Genomic DNA, 21,897 nt, shown 5'->3' on the forward strand with positions numbered 1-21,897 from the left:
AATATTTTAGATAGGAAATGTTCCTCTCTCAACAGCCTCTTACAGAGGCTGTTGGCTTGGAAGAGAAGAACAAAAAAGGAGGGTGAATGCAAAGTGCAATCAAATTTTGAAAGTGCGATCCTGCAGGGCTGTACAAATGTAGTTGTTTAAAAAGAACGTAGCACTTAATTTTTTTGATACTTACATATTTACTGAATTTCGTATATAAACCAAAACCTTTGATCCAATCTAATTAAAATTGAGTTTCATAGTTACCGTCATGTCTTGCATCCATGTCTTCTCAATATATGTTTGCATCCTTAGGTATTTGAGATCATCTTGAGTCGAGGATACAGAGAAAATAACTTCCGAGAAGACTTGAAAAATTTGTACCAGAAGCTGGGTATAGAGAACAAGTCAATGGTCTTCTTGTTTACAGATGCCCATGTAGCAGAGGAGAGTTTCTTGGAACTCATCAATAACATGTTAACTTCAGGTGACACAGGCAGCCTGAATTACTGCCAATTAATATGCTTGTGAATTGTAATCTTGCGTGCAGCCTTGGTCCAGCTATTACAGTTTCACCCTGTGTCCTCTGCTGCTTTAGTTAGTTGCACCTTTCAGTACTACCTAATATTATCTTGGCCTTAATGATGGCTTTTTCACATCATCTTATTGTCATTTATATGCATCTGGGAAGGCTATAAGGGTTAGTTCACGCTGATCGTAGTGTTGCAGGAGTCTCAGATTTCTTCCAAGACTGGACTACATCTTCACAGTTGCATTTAGTCACATGCCCACCTTTTCTCTCATTTGCTTTGGAATTGCACTCACCTGAAATGCATCAACTGCTTGTATGTTTATTCTAAACTATAATTTAGTATCTTTTATTGTATACAGCAGTTGAAAATGAGCAGCAGCTGGCACTGTGTGACCACCCTCCTTATATAAGTTCCTTTAGAGTCTGATTTGAAAGGAGATGTATTAAATCTCAGCCCTTTCCTTGTGTAGTTCTACAGGTTCCATTCTTCTTATGGCAGTCATTAGGGAATTTATGCGATATTACCATGTGACTGAGAGAATGAAAATGAATTGATGGTTTGCAGACACTAATGATGATTTCCTCTGCTGAGTTAAAAATGTTTTGTGTTCTTGTGACATTTTGTTTATGTTGCTGAAGCCCAAACAAAACCAAATCTTCCCCTAAATCCCCTTGCATCATCCTAAGTACTTACTCTATTTTCCATAGTGGCCTGGGGTAGAGAAGGAGGAGAGATTAATAGGTTCATCCAAAACTGCCCAGAATCATTTTTGCTGAACTAAGTTTAAAACCTGTGACTCTGATTTCTCATCTTCTCTGTCCCCAGCACTATGGCTACAGGTTGTTCTCACTAGCATTCTTCTGTCCTTATGTTCCAGGAATGGTGCCAGCCCTTTTTCCAGATGATGAAAAAGATACCATAATGAGTCAGATTGGAGATGAAGCTACTAAAGCTGGTGTGAATCCAACTAAAGAGAGTGTCTGGCAATATTTTGTAAACAAATGTACAAGCAACCTTCATATTGTCCTGGGAATGTCCCCAGTTGGAGACAATCTGAGAATGTGGTGCAGAAATTTCCCAGGTATTAATCGTATATGCTGGTTAGTCCCTTCCCTGTGAAACACAGGTTTGCAGGCAAGAGAAAATCTCCAGCAGGCACTCACACTTTATGGCAACTAAAGCTAAGAAGAGCAGGTTTCATGATTAGACACTTGTGTAATTTTTTTTCCAGTTAATTACCACATATCAGTGTGTATTATTGATTAACATTTACCAGATCAGTTCATTTTCCAGCTGAATGGTTAGAAATCAATTAGTCATCTTCATTGACCTGGACGTACACAGGCAGCCTATGTCTGCAGCCTCTCTTCTGTACTTACAGAGGAATGCATCATATTAAATCGTTATGAAACTAGGATGGTGGTAAGTGAAACATTTGTGTATCCAAAAGCAAAAAAAGAGCAGAATGATAGGGACACCTACTGAGAGAAAAACCACCTGAGCCAGGTGGACATTGCTGTATAACAGGTGGCTGAAAGGAGTCTTGAGAGACAGGAGCCACATGAATGAGGGGTACTGGTGGGAATCCCAGCCCAGATACTAAAACATCTAGTTACTGCTCTTGACTGTATCCTGCAGAATGTTACAGTCTAAAAAACAGTATGATAGTGTTAGCAGGACAGAGATGCAAAGTTGACTGTTTACTATCAAAATAGAAGCATTGGCTTTGTGATATTGTTCCTAAGTAGGAGTCAAATAAGACAGATCCTGCAAATTCTTTATGCAAATGAAACACAGGATGATCTGGCAGATTAAGGTCTAGTTTTACAAAGGAATTGTTTCAGGTAACATTATGCTTTTATTTTAAGGTCTTGTCAACAATACTGGTATTGATTGGTTCTTGCCCTGGCCCCCACAAGCCTTGTTTGCAGTTGCAAAATCCTTTGTAGGTATGTAAAGTGTCAGTATTTTAACTCCTTAACACTTGGGCTAGCCTAAGAAACGTGTTCTTTAGTTTGAAGTTATTGTAGGTCTCATTTTCCCATTGTCATTGCTATTGTAAGTCTACATGGGTAATGCAAAATCCTGGTCAAAAATGTTTTTGGATGCAATTTTCCTACTCAATTAGATTTTAAAAAATTGGTGAAATTCAGTCTCCCAACTCTGGAGACAATGTGACGTGGCTACCTGCTACCAGGAGGTCTGTGTTCTCTTCTGAACTCTGTCTTGACCTTGCTTTTTGCTCCAGAAAGCAGATTTTTTTTTTCTCGCCTGGCTTAAATGTATGTTAAAGAAGGAAGATGGTCATTGACATACTCTTAAAAAAAGTCTGATCTGTTTTTATTTTCTTGGCCCAATTTTAGGAGGTAACACACGTGTTCCAGCAGAGATTTCCAAGTCAGTGGTTGAGCACATGGTCGTGGTGCATGAATCAGTAGGGGATTTTAGCAAGAGGTTTCTGCAGAAATTGAGACGTAGCAACCATGTTACACCAAAGAATTACCGTGATTTTATCCATACTTATTCAAAACTGTTGGAGGAGAAAAATGAGTTCATTTTAGGTAAGGCTGTGTAGCCATTTTCTCCTTTTTAATAATCAATTTAAATATTAAAAATAAAATAGTGAAATGTGGTGAAAATGGGTGAATATCCCACATATTACCCACATTATGCAAAAAAAATGTTATCTATACTATCTCAAATGTTGTGCTGACATCTGTTTTTGACACTGGACCAATATCCTGGCCATATATGAATGTTCATAATCTGTCTACTGGTATGTTTTTCCCAAAGTCTTTTGTGGATGAACCTTAGCCAGAGTTTCCAAAACAGACACTTGTCTGCTTGGGAAAGAGTGATTAGATTTAATACCAGCTCAGCCTAGCTCACGGTTTTACATTCTTCCTCAAGCAGCAATTCTTGCTCGTACTTCTGTGGGCACTGAAATATGTGAAAAGGATAAAACATGACAGTGTAATAGGAAAAATAAGCTGTGGTGCTGGGCCACTATGTGGCAGCTCAGGTGACATTAACACCATCTAGGGTGAGCGGTTTAGGAAACAAAAAATCTCTCACAGTGATTTTCCTTTCACAACTGAGGTTGCCCTGCTACAAAGTGCACCTATAAGTACATTTACCTTCCATGACATTGTCTATTGCTGTGCAATAATTCCAATGAATCAGTAATATTTCTCTCTTTTGTTTCCTTACTAGCACAATGTAAAAGGCTGGATGGAGGCTTAGATAAACTGAAAGAAGCTAGTATACAGCTGGTTGAGCTGAACAAGAAACTTGCAGAGCAAAGGATTGTGTTAGCAGAAAAGTCAGCTGCTTGTGAGGCTTTGTTAAAAGAGATTTCGGCAAACACAGAAGTAGGTAGGTGGTTTACAAATACTGAAGAGTCCCACAGGCTAAGCAAGGCTTACATAGTCTGTGTTGGGTCAGAAGACACTCTAAGAGCTCAGACTGCTTCTGGAGATGACCCTTTTGTTCTGTCTGTGCTGATTTAGTATCTTGCTAGAAGAGTAGGTCCTGTATCGTACTCAGATTGCCATTGCTTTGCACACCTAATTACTGTGTTCTGCACTTGTCTTCCCTTACCAAGGTATAGGGTGTAAAGTGGGAAAGAGAAATTAGCAAGATTAGCAAGGGACCTTGTCATTCAGAAAATTGCTTTTAGAGGAAAGACAGGGAAGCATAGGAGGAAAAGAGATTATGTATGCTTTGTGTGGAACACTAACAGTGTTCCTAGACTGCTGATGGATGAAGCCCTGTAAACATTGGCAAGCTAGCTGTAAAGGGTACTGAGTTGATGGTAATTTCTGATTTTCAGCCAAGAGCAAGTCTATATTAGTACATGTTCTGCACACAAATTTTAAATAACCCACTTATGGTCCTGCTTTTACAATTCATAGCTGAGGAGAAGAAAAAACTGGCTGAAGAAAAAGCTGCAGAGATACAGGAACAGAATAGGATTATTGCTATGGAGAAGATGGAAGCTGAGTCAGCTCTGGCAGAAGTCATGCCTGTTTTAGAAGCTGCCAAACTGGAGCTGCAGAAGCTTGACAAGTCTGATGTTACTGAGATCAGGTGATTCATTCGGATGTACAGTAGCATAAACCCTTGGAAATTCACTGCCAAGACCCTTGTTTGTAGGTCTGAACTTTAGCTTCATCTTCCTTGTATTCACAGTGTGTGGGTAAAGGTCAGGACATCAGTTGTCCGGGAGCAGAGGTCACAACAGAATCTCCTGACTTCTAGCCCAGGACGTCTCCTGAAGCCTGTTCTTCCTGTCCTTCATTTGATGTCTTCCCTGTAATTTCTACCCTGTGTCTGATGCACTGGAAACTGCTTTGGTTTCTGCTTGAGCAGTGGCTGTCCAAACCCCTTCATTCTTCCTCAGTTTTTGTTCTGCATGAGTAGGAACACATAACAGTTACTTTTCAGGGATGCTTTGATAGCATCAAAGTATACTTCTCTGCTGAATTACTTCCTCCTTTGTTTTTAAAATACACCTTGTATTTGGGGACACATATGAAAGCACATCCAGTCCTTGGCTCTCCCAGAAAAAGTAAGAGCTTTCCATTCCCTGTCACACTTGCTTATTTTCATTTTTTTTAGTAGATCTGTGGATTTATCCTGTACTGCTACTCCCAGAGGACAGCTGCCTCACTGCCCTAGGGAAAAATACAGATTAGGGTTTTAGGCCTTCCACTGCTGAAATCCTTTAGTCTCTTATTGATCAAATTGCTCAAATACAACAGTTGGTTTTGAGCTCATATCTAGTTATTTGTTTCTTGTCTGGGCTGGAATATGTTTTTCCCTTTGAGTAGGATGTCTTATGCACTAGCTGTTGTTGGCAGTCTTAATAGGAAGCACATGTTTGGCATCATGTGCTTTGTCTCCTCCATTATCTATTTCACCTGTTTTCTAGATCATTTGCGAAACCCCCCAAACAGGTGCAAGCTGTCTTGGAATGTGTGCTTATAATGAGAGGGTACAAAGAATTAGACTGGAAGACAGCCAAAGGAATGATGTCAGAGGCAAATTTCCTGCGATCCCTGATGGACATAAACTTTGATGGAATTACTTACAGCCAAGTGAAATCTATCCGAGGTAAGTAACTGACCTGTGTACTTGGAATGATTGCAGTAACTTGTTAATGTCGTTAGCTGTGTCAGTGGCAATCCTTCTGGTGTTCTTTGGAAGGGTAGGATTCACTTTGTGCAAAGGGACAGCCATGTTTGGGGTGCTGCAGATGTTGTGCTGTTGGCATTACTGGATTTTTCAGAGTATAAACACCTTCTCTGTGTTACATCCAGTTTGTGCCTTAGCTAGGACCTCATACACTTTGGCTTAGAGCAGGCAAGAAACAAACAGGACAGCTGAGCAGGCCCCCTGTTTGCTTTTAGATACTCAGAAAGTAGCATTACAACCTCATCCACGTGGTTACAATTCGGATGTGATATGTACACAGTGGAAGAAGATGAGCTATATATAAAGCTTATTGGCCAAACTTTGCAGGTACTCCCAAAGTTGTAATCCATAGCTCCATTAAGAGGTGAATTTGATTCTTTCAACAAAATGGCATCTAACTTCTGTGGCGAAAATAAACCATGATACTGAGATATGCTTAACAACTCCTGTATGCACTCCTTTTTTGGAGAAAGAACTTGAGAAATCGCTAGCAGTATTTTTTTGTTATTGTTCTAGCCTGGTACCTTCATCTTAAGTTCAGAGTCTCTTTAATATTTTGACAAATGTTTCATATTGTCTGTCATATTGTTGCTCAATATTGCTGGTATGGAAACCTTATTTCTTTGAGGATTTCTGCACTATAATTAACTCACTTTCAATATTTTTGTTTTTGCCCATTTAGCTCTGTTAAAGAATCTTAATACTACTGCCACTGAAATGGAACTTGTTAGCAGAGCAGGCCTGGGAATGTTAAAGTTTGTTGAAGCAGTGATGAGCTACTGTGATGTAATTAGAGAAGTCAAGCCAAAGAGAGAGAAGGTAGAGTGTATGGATTCAAACTCTGAGGAGGACAAAACATGATTGTTATTAGAAAAATAACACATCAGTTTCACAGACAGCCCCACTTAAGAACTCTGAAGTGCTTAACAAGAGGTGTTTATAAATATTGCAGTAGGGGTGAGAAATGTGATATTCAGTGATAAACTGCTGTGTTTATTGTGCTGTGATGCTGTGGTAGGGGTTCCCATCCACTCCATTGCATGAAGGAGGTGGAGGAATTTGGTCAGGTGGCATTTGGTAATCTAACATGGTTAGAAAAGCACAGTTTTTTAACTGTCTACTAAAAGCATACTTCAAAATGAATGGCATTTGGACAGAGTAGAGCTCAGTAGTACACAATATCCATGCCCCTTGAGCACAGACCTTTCTATTAATTTCTTTCTTTTTTTTTTTCTTTTTTTTTTTTTTTTTATTTTTTTTATAAAGACTGGAAACTTAGCTGTGTTACCAAAGGAAATCTAATGTCCAGAAGATGATGTAGAGAAAATTTCTTCAAGAAAAGCTCTTTACATAAAAGACGTTTAGATGTAGAGCTTAGGGATATGGTTTAGTGGGGACTGCTAGCGTTAGGTCAGAGGTTGGACTTGATGATCTTGAGGTCTCTTCCAACCTAGAAATTCTGTGATTCTGTGACATGCATCTAACCACTGATAAACTATATTCACTAGATGATGGGCCTCACAATTTTTGAGGTCATTGTTACTGAGTGGACAAACCTCCCTTTTTGTACAGGATAATAGTCTTGCAGACCTGCCAGGTATTGGTAGGACTGCTTACATATACATGCTTAATATAACTTAAGTGTTGAAAGATCTGGTTTAGGAGACTTATCTGCTTTGTAACTACAGTTTCAGACCATAATGTATATATTTAGGATGGGGGGAGGTGGGTGAAAAACTGTGCCAGTTATTTTGACTTACACTGTTTATTACCAGGATGCTTTAAAATAAATGAGATAGCCAAAAGAAATCCAAGAATTTAAGATTTCTCTCAAAAGCCTTTCTTTCCTCTGATACTCTTATATTTCCTTCTTAATGTAGGTGGCGAGGCTAGAACGGAATTATTACTTAAGTAAGCGGGAACTGGAAAAGATAAAGGCAGAGCTAGCTACAATTCAGGAAGAACTTAAAGCTTTGGGGGACAAATATCAAGAGGCAATAAAAGAAAAACAACAGTTACAAGAAGAAGCAGAGATTATGCAGCGGAGATTAGAAGCTGCTGACAAACTCATCTCTGGCTTGGGATCTGAGAACGAGAGGTAAATCTAGATTCAAAGAGGATCGCTCTTGACATTAGATGGGCATGTGCCAGGAATAAAATATATCAAACTGAGACATTTTTGGGGATGCCTCTTCCCATGATTTTTGTTTTTCCTGTGAAGAGTTAATATTAATTCTAACTAATATTTATGAGACCTTGAAAAATACTAACAACAATTTTAATGCAGATGAGAAAGGTGAATTAAGATTAAAAGGGAGAAGGTTCAGACCAACTCAGTGTCTGATGCCATCACAATAATGAGAGAACTACTGACTGTAAGTTTCAGGGTCTGTCTCAATTTGCAGCTAAATTAGCAGCAGTTAATGTACATAATTCCCATCCCCCTGTTACAAGCTCACCCAGGATTCCCTTATTTTTCTTTCAGGTGGGCAAAAGAATTAGAGGACTACAAAACACGAAAGTTGAATTTGCTTGGAGACTGTCTGCTCTGTGCTGCCTTTCTGAGCTATGAAGGAGCATTCAACTGGGAGTTTCGTAATGAAATGATTTATCAAATGTGGCAAGAAGATGTCCTCTCACGAGAGATCCCTCTCAGTCAACCATTCAGGCTAGAAAACCTTCTGACTAATGAAGTGGAGGTTAGCAGGTATGTCCAGTAAAGAAGTCCAATGACTACTGTATGTGAAATCATAAAGTGGGAGTCTGGATCTGAATCTGTAGCATAGAATTGGCATTGTGGATGGAAGTGCACAGCCATTCTAGGGAAGAGAGCATTTTACTTTCATGCCTCAAAGATGGCAAGGAAGGAGACGTTTTTTTTTTTCCTGGTTAGCAGAGGCTATTTGCTATAACAGACCATTGTTCTTTATATTCCAAGGACATTCAATGAACCTGCACGCATATAATACCTTTTTATATATACATATTTTTTTGTGAGTTACCTATAATGTGTGTTCAACTCAAGGCCTAATAGGAGTCTTTTCATTGAATTCAGTGCATTTGGAAATAAACGCATGCCCAGGTAATCCATGTTTCAACTGCTGCAAGATTCCTCAGCAAATACAACAGTTGGTGTTTTGAGTGGTGTAGTTACAAATGACTCAGGCAATGAGTCAGTCCGAGTTTTGACGCTGCTCTTGCAATCCCATACGTTATATTGCTCTTGCAATCCCATACATTATACGTTTGCTTGTGTTTCTAATACTATGCTCAATGGATTGCATAATTTTACTGCCTACTGAAATGTCCTGCTCTCCACTCAAGTTTTCATTCCAGCTTACTCTTTGATCCATTGCCTTCCCAGGTGGGTTTCCCAAGGATTGCCTCCAGATGAGCTCTCCGTCCAGAATGGCATCCTGACAACATATGCAAGCCGCTTTCCACTCTGTATTGACCCACAACAACAGGCATTAAATTGGATTAAGAAGAAGGAAGAAAAAAATAACCTGAGGGTAAAGATAAATTTTTAACCTCTTTACTTGTTGTTTTAAAAGCTGCATCAATACTTGTTACCTTGAATGGGGAACAATTATGCAGTTATATAAAAAAAATGTGATGACTATTGTGTCTCTAAAATGGATAGCAAGTATCACTGTTCATATGACCTTCAAGTCCTTGGGGATGATTATTTTTTCAGGATCTTGGACAGCCTCAGTACAAGAAAAATAATATAACCAAAATGCTGGTGTTGCTTGCGTTCTGCCTCAGCTCCAGGATGGAGTTCTGTACAACAGTAACGCAGTCAGAGGCATAGTTGGAATAATTCTTCAAATGGAAGTCACTCTCAACTGATTAGAAAAAGAGCATTTTTACTGTTCTGTACCAGTGTAGTTTATATCATTTAAAGAGTAAAGGCAAAGAGCAACATAGAGCAATCTTCATTAGTGCTAGCAGCTATTGTAAAAATAACGATGTTCAGAAAATTGAATCAGTCCTGTTTGCATATCTTCCCATTCTTCTCTTGCAGATGGCTTCCTTTAATGACCCAGATTTCCTTAAACAATTAGAACTTGCCATAAAGTATGGAAATCCTTTCTTGCTGCATGGTGTTGATGAATACATTGATCCTATGATAGACAATGTCTTAGAGAAGAATATCAAAGTTGCACAGGGGCGAACATTCATTGTCCTGGGCGACAAAGAGGTTGACTATGACAGTAATTTTAGGTTGTACCTGAACACCAAATTAGCAAACCCAAAGTATACTCCCTCTGTGTTTGGCAAAGCTATGGTTATCAATTATACAGGTAAGCAATAGTTTGTGTTTAGTAACAAAGTAGTGATTATGCTGTAGTGCAAGTTTAGGGCATGTGTGGTTTTCTGAAATGACAACAAAACTCTAAAACTTCATAGTCTCCCTTATACTTATCATCTGACTTAATATAAAATTCTTCTCACTTCTCTCTCTTAATTTGAAACGTAGCTAAAGATCTGTTCGTAGACCTGCCAGGTTAGGATGCATTGGTAGAATCAATATATACAATTACTAACCAGGTCACTCAGTTGTATTGCTGTAGTTTTATGAGATGATTAAGATGAAATTAACTGTCTAAAGGCTGTCCTTATTTAAAACAAAACAAACAAAACAAACAAACAAAAACCTGTGTGCTGCGTTCTATCTGTAGTTACACTAAAAGGTCTAGAGGATCAGTTGCTCAGTGTCATTACGGGTTTTGAAAGAAGGGAATTGGAAGAACAGAGAGAACATCTCATCCAGGAGACAAGTGACAACAGAAACTTGTTGAAAGATCTGGAAGACTCTCTCCTTCGGGAGCTGACATCTTCCACAGGAAACATGTTGGACAACTTAGACTTGGTGCAAACCCTGGAAGAGACGAAATGCAAAGCTACTGAGGTACCAACTCTGTTTTTTTTTGGGAGAAGGATATTTGCTTATAGGACTTCTTTCATTTTCATTGTGCTTCATCTTCTTTCATCCTTGAAGCTAGAAACTAGGTTGAAAGCAATGAAGAAATCTTACAAGTTTGTTGCATCTTTCAGTATTGGGCAGTATGTTTTTGCATCCAAGAAACAAATCCTACCTTCAGGAAAGTCCTTATAAGGACCAAAGTAATGGTTCTTTACAGTTCTAAGTCAAAGGGTTTGTGATGTATTTGTTTCAGAGCTGAAAGAATCTCCATCTTGGATTGTATCAGATCTGAAATGAAAAATTAAGATATTTGTTATTCAGAGAGGATATTGAATCTCTGTCCTTGGAGGTTTGCACCACTAGAGCAGGTCAGCTGGGCAAAACCACAGCTGACCTGATCTAGTGGTAGTGATAGTCCAGTACTGTGCAGAAAGTTGGACTAAACATCCCCAGAGGGTTTGTCCCACACTATTTCCATGATTCTGTGTTAAACTTTGTCTTTCCATAATAATACAAGGTGGGATGTTTATTCTAACCTTTGATTTTTACAGTTCATACTTCTTTAGGGTTACTTGCCCAGATTCTGAATATAGTCAACAGAGAGGCACTGGTAGGGCATGATTCTTTTCACATAGTTCAGATGTCTACAGTTGGATGGGGACTTTGCCTCATCAGTATCTTTTTTACTCCTCAGACTATAAGGGGACATGCAAGATAACTAGCTCTTATTTCTTCACAAAGCCCTGTTTGCCTTCTAAGAGAAATTTTGGTACAGTGTTTAAAGATGACTTGCATTTTTACATAAATATAGTCTTTTTAAAAGTAAGTTAATATATGGACGTTACTAGTCTTTAGTATCTTGCCTCCTGATGTTCATATGGTTTTAATGCATGCCATTACACGCAATATTTTTAGGTCCTAAATGTTCGCCATTATTGTTTCAACATGGCTTAGCCACAGAATAGCTTTGCTTATTGTGACATGTTATATATACTATGGACCCGTGTGTTAATTACTTGTGCATAATATCTATGTATGGCTAGGTGATTGAAAAACTTAATCTGGCTGCGACAACGGCGGTGGATATTGATCGACTTCGAGATGGCTACAGACCAGCTGCCAGGAGGGGAGCCATTTTATTCTCCGTTTTGTCTGAAATGTCTGTTGTCAACATCATGTATCAGTACTCCCTGGTCTCCTTCTTAGATGTTTTTGGATTCTCTCTTCGGAAATCCATGCCCAGTCCCATTCTTCTGAAGAGGTTAGAAAACATCATGGATGCATTGACTTTGAACACCTATAACTATGGCTGCACAGGTTAGTGCAATTTAGTGATACTGTGGTGTTCAAATGCTTGGTAAAACCATGCTTTCAGTTGGTTTACATTGGAGGCAAATTACCAAACACATTCACTACTGTTCAGATCTCAGCATTGTTCCTGGTTTATTCTTACTACTTCTACTTCTGTTTGAAGAAACTATGCATGTTACAAATATAACCTAAAAAAATGCTTTAATTAATGGATTTACAAATGGCAAATTGCTGTTATGGATCTTGCATTCCTGGATATTTCTCACAGATGCCATTTTGATTCCAAACATGTAGCTGGTCCATACTTCTGTAAGCCTGACCCAAAGCCCTGTCTTTGATCACCCAGGTCTTTGTGGGGTGACCAGATGCAGAATGTAGATTTAAAGGTTGCTCCCGTTCCACGTTTTAGCACCATATTTTTGAAAATATTCTCATTTTAATGCAGGCTTGTTTGAGAAGCACAAGTTATTATTCTCCTTTAATATGACTATCAAGATAGAGCAAGCTGATGACAATGTTCCACAAGAAGAACTTGACTTCTTTTTAAAAGGTAACATGAATATATATATATATATATATATATATATATATATATATAAATAAATGTATAGCTATATGTGGTGATAGCTAGATCTTTCAAAGATAGATTTTGTCTAGATATGATCTGCTGTGAGAGCTAGAACCTGAAGTCAGCTGAAATATGTTGGTTTACACAAACTGTGGATTTTTACTTTTTTGTTGTTGTTGTTTTAGAATTTGTTAAACAGTGAAGAGGCTAATCTGTTTTCACTTACAGTTGTTGACAAATCTTGTATTAGCCATGGACAATTAGAATGTTACCTGAGCAAATAATGTCTTGTTACTTTCTAACTTTTTATAATTAATTTTAGAAATGGTTGAGAAGATACACCTTCGGCTTTTGCAAGCACTTGTGAAATGGCATATTTACTTTAGCAGACCAGTTTAATCTTATAGTGCTTCCAGAGACAAATTTCCAAATGGTTCCTCTGTGCAGTGGGACTGTATGTGTGGTCATGTATTGGAGAATTTATGCCATGGACAGTCACTCTGGTTTCTGAATGTGACTAGGCAATATTTCCCTGGAGAAGAGTACACGAAAGAAACCGTTCGCTTGGCTTCCAGATCAAGGCTGGGAAGACCTAATTCGCTTGTCTGAACTATTTCCTGAGCAATTTGAATCTCTTCCAGATGATGTGGAAAAAAATCCAGATGTATGGAAAAATGTACGTGCTTTTCTGCAATCCTGTTCTCTCTCCTTGTTTTTCTTCTGGAATTAAATGTTCAAGTATGATGCAATGTGCCATAGGACTCTGTAGGAGGCATGTCACCACTGGCTTTTTCTGTCAAGGCCTTCCTTTTCTTCTTGAACTCAGTGATTGGCTTATTTCCAGAAGAATTAGAGCTCTTATTTAAATGGCAACCCCCCCCAGTATTGTCTCTGATATATTGTAAGTATTTTCAAGTCAAATGCCTTAGATGAGTTCTTTGCCCCATTCGAGTCAGTGGAATTTTTGCTGTTGGATATCAACAGTCAATATTTCGCTGTTGTTTTTGTACAGCTAAATTGTACTTTGATCTTCTTGTGGCAATGAGTTTTATAGGCTAGTTACAAGCAAAGGCTTTCCTTTGTTCTGCCTTCAGTTTCATTCCATGTCTTCTTGCTTTATAAGAATCTTTCTGTAAGCAATCTGCTAATACTGTTTGTTGCTGTTTTCTATATCTTAAGAGAATTACTCGTCATATAATTAAAGTACAGATGTGTTTTTGGACTTGAATGCTTTATGCTGTAAAATCTTTCAATATGTTTTTTTCAGCTGATTGACTTTCTTCTTTGTTCTCTTTGAGTATCTTAGCCCTTCCTCAATCAAATAGCTTTGCTCTGCTTTTCCTAGTAATTTCATTGATAGATCCATTTGATCCATCTGCATTGTCTCCCACCTTTTCTTGCCAGTGGTATGACACAGATGCTCTGGAGCAGATGCCATTCCCCATGCAGTACCAAAACAATCTCTCAGGCTTTCAGAAACTCCTACTTTTGCGATGTTTCCGAGTGGATCGGGTATATCGGGCAGTAACAAACTATGTTACTCTGACAATGAGTGAGAAGTAAGTCAACTTGTTTTAAATTAGAATACTACTGTTAAGGTATTTCACACAGAACTGGAGTTGTACTCAGTTATGTAACTGGTTTGTATACTTTGTCTAAACAGTAGAGCATGTTTTGTCTCTGTTCCATTTCTATGTAGTCTGCTATGGATGTTGATGTCTGTGTAAGAGTCATCTTTTACACATGATGGCTACTTTTTTGTAGAGCAGCTTATGGTGCTTCTTTTCCTACCAGGTATGTGCAGCCCCCTGTGATCAGCTTTGAAGCTATCTTTGAGCAGAGCAGTCCCCACTCACCAGTTGTTTTTATCTTAAGTCCTGGCTCTGATCCCATTAGTGACCTCATGAAACTGGCTGAGAGGACAGGCTTCGGAGGGGACAGACTGAAATTTCTAGCCATGGGACAAGGCCAGGAAAAGGTAGGTTCAGTGGGAGGTTGAGACATTCTGTGGGCAGTGAGTTAGTGTGAGAATGGCATATCATGCTGTTATTGTCACGGGCCTGGCCAAATTTCCTTTCCAAAGGCCTGCTCCATTTAAAATGGAGTTTCTTTGTGCTTCAGACATAGCGTACAATATGCCAGCCTGGGAATAATGCTTTCCTGTAATGTGAGCGAGAGCATTTGGCTGTTAGGCTGATTTTATGGGTTTGGTTAGGCTACATTCAGAATTAGGTTTTCATGTTAGAAAATAGTTGAGCTGAAAAGACATTACTCTGCAGCCTTTCAAAGGTTAATCGGTGACCCTGTCTTTGTGTAAGGACATGAGCTGATTGGAAAACAGTGTTCGTTACGAAAAACAGGATCCTGCTGCTCTTTCTGTCTTTCTTGTAGCTTTCTTTTTTGGTTGTGGTCACAGCTTAGCAGCTGACTGAATTTGCTGTGTTTTTGGTCAGTGGGAGAGTTCCAATTAGCTTTGTTTAGACACCACTTCCTAGGCTCTGATCACCTGCTAGCAGGAAGAAATCTGTTGCACTAACCCATTAGAGCTGGTTTGCTTGCAGGATAAAGGGAGAGTTACTAACAGACGGTCCTTTCTTTCTCTCAAGATTGCTCTGCAGATGCTGGAGAACGTGGCAGTTAGTGGAGAGTGGCTGATGTTGCAGAACTGTCACCTTTTGGTGAGGTGGCTTGTCACTCTGGAAAAGGCCCTGGAGAAAATTACAAAACCTCACCCAGACTTTCGCCTCTGGCTGACTACCGACCCTACCGAGGGCTTTCCAATTGGAATATTGCAGAAGTCATTAAAGGTACTGTGCAATGGGGAAACCCCAGTCAGGAAGACATGGCCCGCGTATTCAGCAAAACAGAGGGGCTTTGGGAGGAGCATGACCTGAATGTAGGATGTTGACTTGGGCTGTATGGCTTTTTGTCTTCATAAGCCAAATACATTCTTCATCATCCTGTTTATTTTCTGGTGATTTTTTTTTCTTTTGGGTAAAAGCTGTTCAGCATATTTTTTCCTGAAGCAGTTATTTCAGAGTCGAGGTTTGTGAGTAAACCTGGAGATGTGACAAATGCTCTTCAGACTGAAATGCTGCCACAAGTATATCAAGTCAGAAATAATCCTGTCAGTCCTAGATGCTGAAGTACAGAACTGAGGTCTGTGCCTAGCCTGGCAATAGTACCAGCGGAGCAGACGCTGTAATAGGATAATGGTTTCCAGCTGCTAGTTCACAAGCAAGCTGAGCTGATTATTTTGAAGGCGCAAGCCATGATGCTGTCCTAATGTTCTTTTCTGTGGCTACTTTATTTCTGTTGTGGTGAACCACTCCTGTAAACATAATAACTGTATTTCACAGATCTGAAGGCAGTGGTATAACAGATCCACCCAATATGTGCTCTAGTGTATCAATGACAGCTCTAGAGTATTCATCTCCAGCAGTGCCTAATTCTGCAGTGGGGGAGAAGTGAGCATGAACATATCTTTGATTTATGACTGCAGATACGCACTTTGTAGGTCTAGCCATGTGCAGTGAGATCAAAGGTTTTATAGCACTTTGAAAATGTTGCCAGGAAGCTGGCTCTGCCTTCATTTGATCACCAGTAAAGACATGTTAGAGACTGTTAAGCCGTTTTACTATTGTGATATGTAGGACACAGCAAAATGTGTAAAGTACTGGTAATATTTCAGTAAATTTGATCTTCAAGTATGATAAAATATTGATGTCTTTCCAGTAACATGGCTATTTCTAAAATAATATTAAGTTTCTCTTTACATATGTATTTTTACCTTGATGTACTTAAAAGGTCAGTTTCATGTCTTTACATAAGAAAAAATCCCATATTGATATGAATTCAGGAAGCTGATTTTTTTTTTTTTTCACGTTTGCATTGTGTAACTTACTTAGAGAATGTGATGCATTTGCTGTTTATTTTCCTGAGGCAATTCAGTAATTGATGGCTTCCCTGATTATTTTCATAGGTTGTAACAGAACCACCTAATGGTCTGAAGCCAAATATGCAAGCCACCTACTTCAAAATTCCCCAAGAAGCCTTAGAGCAATGCCCACATCCTGCCTTTAAATCCTTAGTCTATGTCTTGGCATTTTTCCATGCTGTGGTTCAGGAGAGAAGGAAATTTGGGAAGATTGGGTGGAACGTTCCATATGACTTTAATGAATCCGATTTCCAAGTAAGAAAATAGTGACAATAGCTCCTATATTTTTGACTTGCTCAAATTATTTTTGAAAACGATATATCCAGATTTAATCCTTTTTCACAGTAACATTTTGCCTCTCCCTTTTCCTTTTTTTCTTCTGCTGCTGTGGACTCATGTAGACTCACCATCTTCTATAACATCAATTTCGGCCACTAAAGATCAGATTCCCAGTCCTTCATTATTATATTGCCTCCCTTGCGGGCTTCCTTTCTTAACAAGATGTACATTTAACTTTCTAATTCTTTGAGGAAGAAACTACTGTTAGTTTTCAAACAAGAACTATGTGAAGTAAAATCTATGGACTTGTATAGATGATTTATGAATCTTATCTCGCACATTTAAAAAACTTTATTAGGTCTGCATGGAAATTCTTAACACATACTTGACGAAAGCTTTCCAGCAAAATGATGATAAAATCCCGTGGAGCAGTCTCAAGTATCTTATTGGTGAGGTGAGTGCCTACAATGTCACTAAGCAACATGGGTGGCTAAAGAACCCTGACAAATGAAGCTTCCTTTCTGTATGAGCTGCATCATAAAGTAAAGCTGGTTGAGAATCTCTCCTGGGCGGTTGTCTCACTGCCTGAATGAAACAGGGCCATTGTGTTTAACTGCACAACAGGGGAGTTATGGGGCTTAATTAATTTGGAGTGAAAGAGCCCTTGGGATCCTCTGATGAAAGGTACTGAACGGCACAGCGTTACAGTATTAGTAGTACAGTGGAGTACTGCTGATGTGAGCTGTACGAACGGGTATTTCTAGAGCTCTTGCAGTGCTGTACGTGGTATGCGCTGTGTAGCAGCTGGCCAATTCAAAGTCAAGTACATCTTACAAGATGTTATTTTGCAGCATTTAATCACAACTGAGATATTATCTAAGGGAGTTCCTGTTACACATAGATCACCAAGACTGGCTATTACAAGTGGGCTGGAGCAGTTAGCAGACTGAGTCAAACACTTCATGTGTTCCCCTTGAGAGGGAGCTAGAGAAGCCTTGAAGGGAAACAGCATTAATCATCCAGTCACTGCAGCAGCCAGTCACTGCAGCAGGAAGTCCTTTGGACCTTTCAGTGATTTTATTTTTTAAACTGTATTTGCTGCCCCAAAAGCCAGTGGTGTATTAGTATTATTATTTCTAGGTCATGTATGGTGGACGTGCAATTGATAGCTTCGATCGTCGCATTCTGACTGTCTATATGGATGAGTACCTTGGTGATTTCATATTTGACACATTCCAAACCTTTCATTTTTATAAAGATGATAAGGTTGATTATAAGATTCCACGAGGGATTGTAAAAGATGACTTTGTTGGTAAGCAATGCTTTTCCTGGACTTAAGTTAGCATTAGAAATAAATAAGGCTACTTACAGTATTCCTGCTCTTCCCATGGCCAGTGTTGGACATGAGAAATCGGAAGTAACTTCAGGCGTAGTATTTGTACATGTTGCAAAGTTATAATCCACAGCTGATAATGCTTTTGCCTCATATGAGCAGGCCCTCTTAACATGTGAGCTTACCAGCCAGCTCTTCACAGTTCTTAAAAACTCCAACAAACCCTCCCCAGATAAACAGCATGTTTGAAATGTGGTACCTTTCCATGGTGGGGAGGGTGTGGCTGTGTTTCATGCTCTAAAATGTTTATTCAGTCCTTGCAGTATTTCAAAATCAGCTATAGCATTTCATTTTTTTCAATCATAACAATAACAAAAACCACTCATGGAATTCTCTACGGCATTCTTTCAGTCTGGTAGCTGTGGCTTAATATATGGTGTATTTATGAAACATGTTTTTGTATTGCAGAAGCGATAGAATCTCTGCCACTTGCTAATACACCAGAGGTGTTTGGGCTTCATGCAAATGCTGAGATTGGGTATTACACAGAGGCAGTTCGTGATCTATGGTCTCATCTCCTTGAGCTGCAGCCTCAGACAGGTACATTCACCATCGCTTTGGACTGTTTCCATGAATAGGAACTAAGGTGGTGAGCTCTGTGCTAAGAGACTGCAATGCCAACCGTGCCCCTGCCCACTTCAGGGGGTCTGGGGCCTGGCATGGACGCTGCAGCCAGTAGCGCTGCCTGCACCCTGCACGTTGCCACGCAGAGGTTTCTGTGGCTACACAGGTTAGTGTTTGCCTGCCAGCACAATGTGTAGTGGCCTCGTGGAACAGAGGTGGCAAAACAGCAGGGACTGGGAGGCAAGCAAAGCAGCTGAACTGCTTAGTCCTGCCAGCACGGAAATTGTTCAGCATGTGCCCAGAGGCACAGTTTGAGGCATGTGGGAAGTCTTCTAGTGCAGATGTCAGTGCCACAGGGACTGGGCAAAGAATTTGGTGCCAAAAGGTGAGTCAGCCCTCAAAATGGTCTTAGAGAATAACAGGAGGGATAATTTATTCTGATTTAGTCTCACTAATCCATTTTTGTTTCAGGTGAATCTGGTACAGGAATTAGTCGAGATGAATATATTGCACATGTCGCTAAGGATATAGAAAGCAAGATACCACAAGTATTTGATCTTGCCCAGATACGAAAAGGTTTTGGACTAGACATATCCCCTACAACTGTGGTGCTGTTGCAGGAACTGGAACGTTTTAATAAGCTGATCATTCGCATGGCAAAGTCACTGGCTGAACTACAGCGGGTATGTAAGAGCACAGCTACTGGGTGAAATCAGTTGGGTTTTAACTGCGCCCATTCAGGCACTCAGGACTCTCACTGTCTTTCCAGGCCTTGTCTGGGGAAGTTGGAATGAGCAGTGAACTGGACGATGTGGCTCGGGCTCTCTTTAATGGGCAGATTCCTGGAATCTGGCGGCGGCTGGCCCCTGACACCCTAAAAACACTTGGAAATTGGATCATTTTCTTTAGAGCTAGGTATAACCAGTACACCAGCTGGGTGAGTAAGACATTCTAGATAAAGTTCTCTTTTTTGTTAACCTGCATGATATGCTGTGCAAGTTAGTGCTGGGGTGCAGAAGTCATTGAAACCACGCTGCTGTAAATAAGTTACTTGAACTAATGTCAATTACTACCTAAAATGAGACTGATTCATTGTACAACAGTGGAGTTAAGGAAGCCCGGCCCCTCGCTTTAAACTGGTTGGCCTCTGAGTTGAGTGAGGTGGTAGGAGAAGAGAACAAGTGCTGCAGGTTGTCTTCTTGGACTGATTGCAGGTTAATGAGTGTGAACCAAAGGTGATGTGGCTCTCAGGCCTGCACATTCCAGAATCGTACCTGACAGCTCTTGTTCAGGCCACCTGCAGGAAGAACAGGTGGCCCTTGGATCACTCCACCCTCTACACTGAGGTGACTAAATACAGGACTGCAGAAGACATCACTGAAGGGTCTATACAAGGTAAGTGGTTTTATGATCATTTGAAGAGGAAAAAAAAGCAGTTAATTGGGGCCAGAGGGGTGAGGGAGAGAAATTGCTTGGCCTACTGAATGGAATTATTTAGATCATACCTCTGCAGACAATGTGCATGGTTATGGTTTTAACAGTCCGTGTGATTACAAGCTGGAAATCAGCTAGGTTCAGGTTCCTGCTTTGCTGCTGAGCAAGTGTATACACAAATGATGATCTTTCTTCAGCTTCTTTCACGCACACCTGTATATTTCTTCAACTTCCAGCCTCTCCTTGTCTCTCTCTTATATCTCTGTATGTATTTTCTTAATGGGAAAAGCATTATAAACTTGCTAAGACTAAGTAAAAATGCATTTACACTGCAAATAATGTATTTAAGCAAAAAAAAAAAAAAAAGTAAATATAACTGTGTTGTATTACGTATTGTGTATATATATCTCTTAGAAATGCCAGTGTTCTAATTACTAAATGCAACAACCTCTGGCTAAAGGTCCAGGTAAGCAACTCTTTTTGAATATCATACCTGACTGGAAACAGAGAAGAAAAATCTGTTTTTTTGCCAAATATAGCTATCAGTTAACAACAAAAAAAAAAGGTCACGTCAAGCCTAGATTATTCTGTATTTACCAAAATTTCAACAAAAATGCTTGGTATTAGAACAACTCTGTCCAAACCCACACCTTTTGTCAGCATGAGCTAACCTTCAGTCCCACAAGAGTGAACAAGTTCTCTCATAACTTGGCTATTACGTGAGCAAATACCAAGGGTGGTATCCACTGTGGGGAAGAAAACTGGTAGGAAATTGGTATTTATTCCTGTTTATCACATATAATGCAGCTGAGCCAATTTTAATTTGAAAATGTTTTTTTAAACCCACAGCTCACAGCTGTGCTATACAGACAGACACCACAGGTAAATATACCTCTGTGTAGATGCAGTTTGAAAGGATAAGTTTTGTCATCACTGTATTAATGCCAAGGAGATCCACTGTAGGAATAACGTTGCCTTAAACAGTGTTTTTTAGTGGCCTGACTTACACAAGATGTCGCGTTTCTGCCTTTACAGGTTGCTTTGTTTCTGGCCTGTTTCTGGAAGGAGCAGACTGGGACATAGAGAACAGCTGCCTTACAAAAAGCAAGCCCGGAGTGCTGGTGGTGGAGTTACCCATTCTGAAGATAATCCCCATTGAAGCGCACAGGCTCAAACTCCAGGTACGTTTCCTCTGGGGACACTGAGATACATTTGTTTATCACCTTCTTCCTGTTTTTAAATCTCAGTAGCTGCTGGTCATTTCCCTCTTAGCACAACCAGAACTACCACTAGCATTTTAGAGTATGCAGTGTGAAACTTCTCCTTACAGAAACAGAATGAGTGAATTTCTGAAGTCAACCATCTCTCATAGAGGCTCCTCTTGTTTCCACTTTCATGCACTTTGAGAACTATTCAGTGTCTTCCTTTTCCTCCACCCTCTTCTAGAATACCCTCCGGACACCAGTGTACACCACCTCCATGAGAAGGAACGCGATGGGCGTTGGCCTTGTTTTTGAAGCTGATCTTTACACCACAAGGCACATTTCCCATTGGGTGCTTCAAGGTGTTTGTCTCACTTTGAATGCAGATTGATAGCTTGAAGTTAGGCACTAGATTTTTCTCATAGAATTCACTGCTTTAGGGAGGGAAGGAAAAAACAAAACAAACAACAAAGAGGCAAAGATTCACCACCCTGGGTAGGGTAGTGTTCACTTAGGTGTACTTGACCTTAAATAGTATGTTACAACTAAGCTAGTAGTCTCA

The 21,897-nt window shown here is 39.7% G+C and overlaps 1 protein-coding gene across 1 annotated transcript in view; it reads left to right on the forward strand.

The window, feature by feature from the left end:
* DNAH10 (dynein axonemal heavy chain 10) overlaps window positions 1–21,893 on the forward strand; it is a 56,486-nt gene extending 34,593 nt beyond the window's left edge. The window contains exons 51-78 of the mRNA XM_032199067.1: window positions 304–475; window positions 1,399–1,602; window positions 2,390–2,470; window positions 2,885–3,082; window positions 3,735–3,896; window positions 4,436–4,610; window positions 5,455–5,636; window positions 6,400–6,536; window positions 7,598–7,815; window positions 8,203–8,424; window positions 9,082–9,229; window positions 9,745–10,024; window positions 10,403–10,632; window positions 11,691–11,964; window positions 12,404–12,508; window positions 13,048–13,202; window positions 13,931–14,085; window positions 14,321–14,504; window positions 15,133–15,333; window positions 16,509–16,718; window positions 17,101–17,196; window positions 17,883–18,054; window positions 18,544–18,675; window positions 19,171–19,382; window positions 19,469–19,636; window positions 19,914–20,094; window positions 21,169–21,314; window positions 21,580–21,893. Of these exons, the coding sequence (XP_032054958.1) occupies window positions 304–475; window positions 1,399–1,602; window positions 2,390–2,470; window positions 2,885–3,082; window positions 3,735–3,896; window positions 4,436–4,610; window positions 5,455–5,636; window positions 6,400–6,536; window positions 7,598–7,815; window positions 8,203–8,424; window positions 9,082–9,229; window positions 9,745–10,024; window positions 10,403–10,632; window positions 11,691–11,964; window positions 12,404–12,508; window positions 13,048–13,202; window positions 13,931–14,085; window positions 14,321–14,504; window positions 15,133–15,333; window positions 16,509–16,718; window positions 17,101–17,196; window positions 17,883–18,054; window positions 18,544–18,675; window positions 19,171–19,382; window positions 19,469–19,636; window positions 19,914–20,094; window positions 21,169–21,314; window positions 21,580–21,726 (4,947 nt within the window). The 3' untranslated portion in view covers window positions 21,727–21,893. The remainder of the gene's footprint in view (window positions 1–303; window positions 476–1,398; window positions 1,603–2,389; window positions 2,471–2,884; window positions 3,083–3,734; window positions 3,897–4,435; window positions 4,611–5,454; window positions 5,637–6,399; window positions 6,537–7,597; window positions 7,816–8,202; window positions 8,425–9,081; window positions 9,230–9,744; window positions 10,025–10,402; window positions 10,633–11,690; window positions 11,965–12,403; window positions 12,509–13,047; window positions 13,203–13,930; window positions 14,086–14,320; window positions 14,505–15,132; window positions 15,334–16,508; window positions 16,719–17,100; window positions 17,197–17,882; window positions 18,055–18,543; window positions 18,676–19,170; window positions 19,383–19,468; window positions 19,637–19,913; window positions 20,095–21,168; window positions 21,315–21,579) is intronic.
* The last annotated feature ends 4 nt before the right edge of the window (window positions 21,894–21,897 follow it).

This window comes from Aythya fuligula, chromosome 17 (genome assembly GCF_009819795.1).
Source record: "Aythya fuligula isolate bAytFul2 chromosome 17, bAytFul2.pri, whole genome shotgun sequence".
NCBI classification, from domain to species: domain Eukaryota; kingdom Metazoa; phylum Chordata; class Aves; order Anseriformes; family Anatidae; genus Aythya; species Aythya fuligula.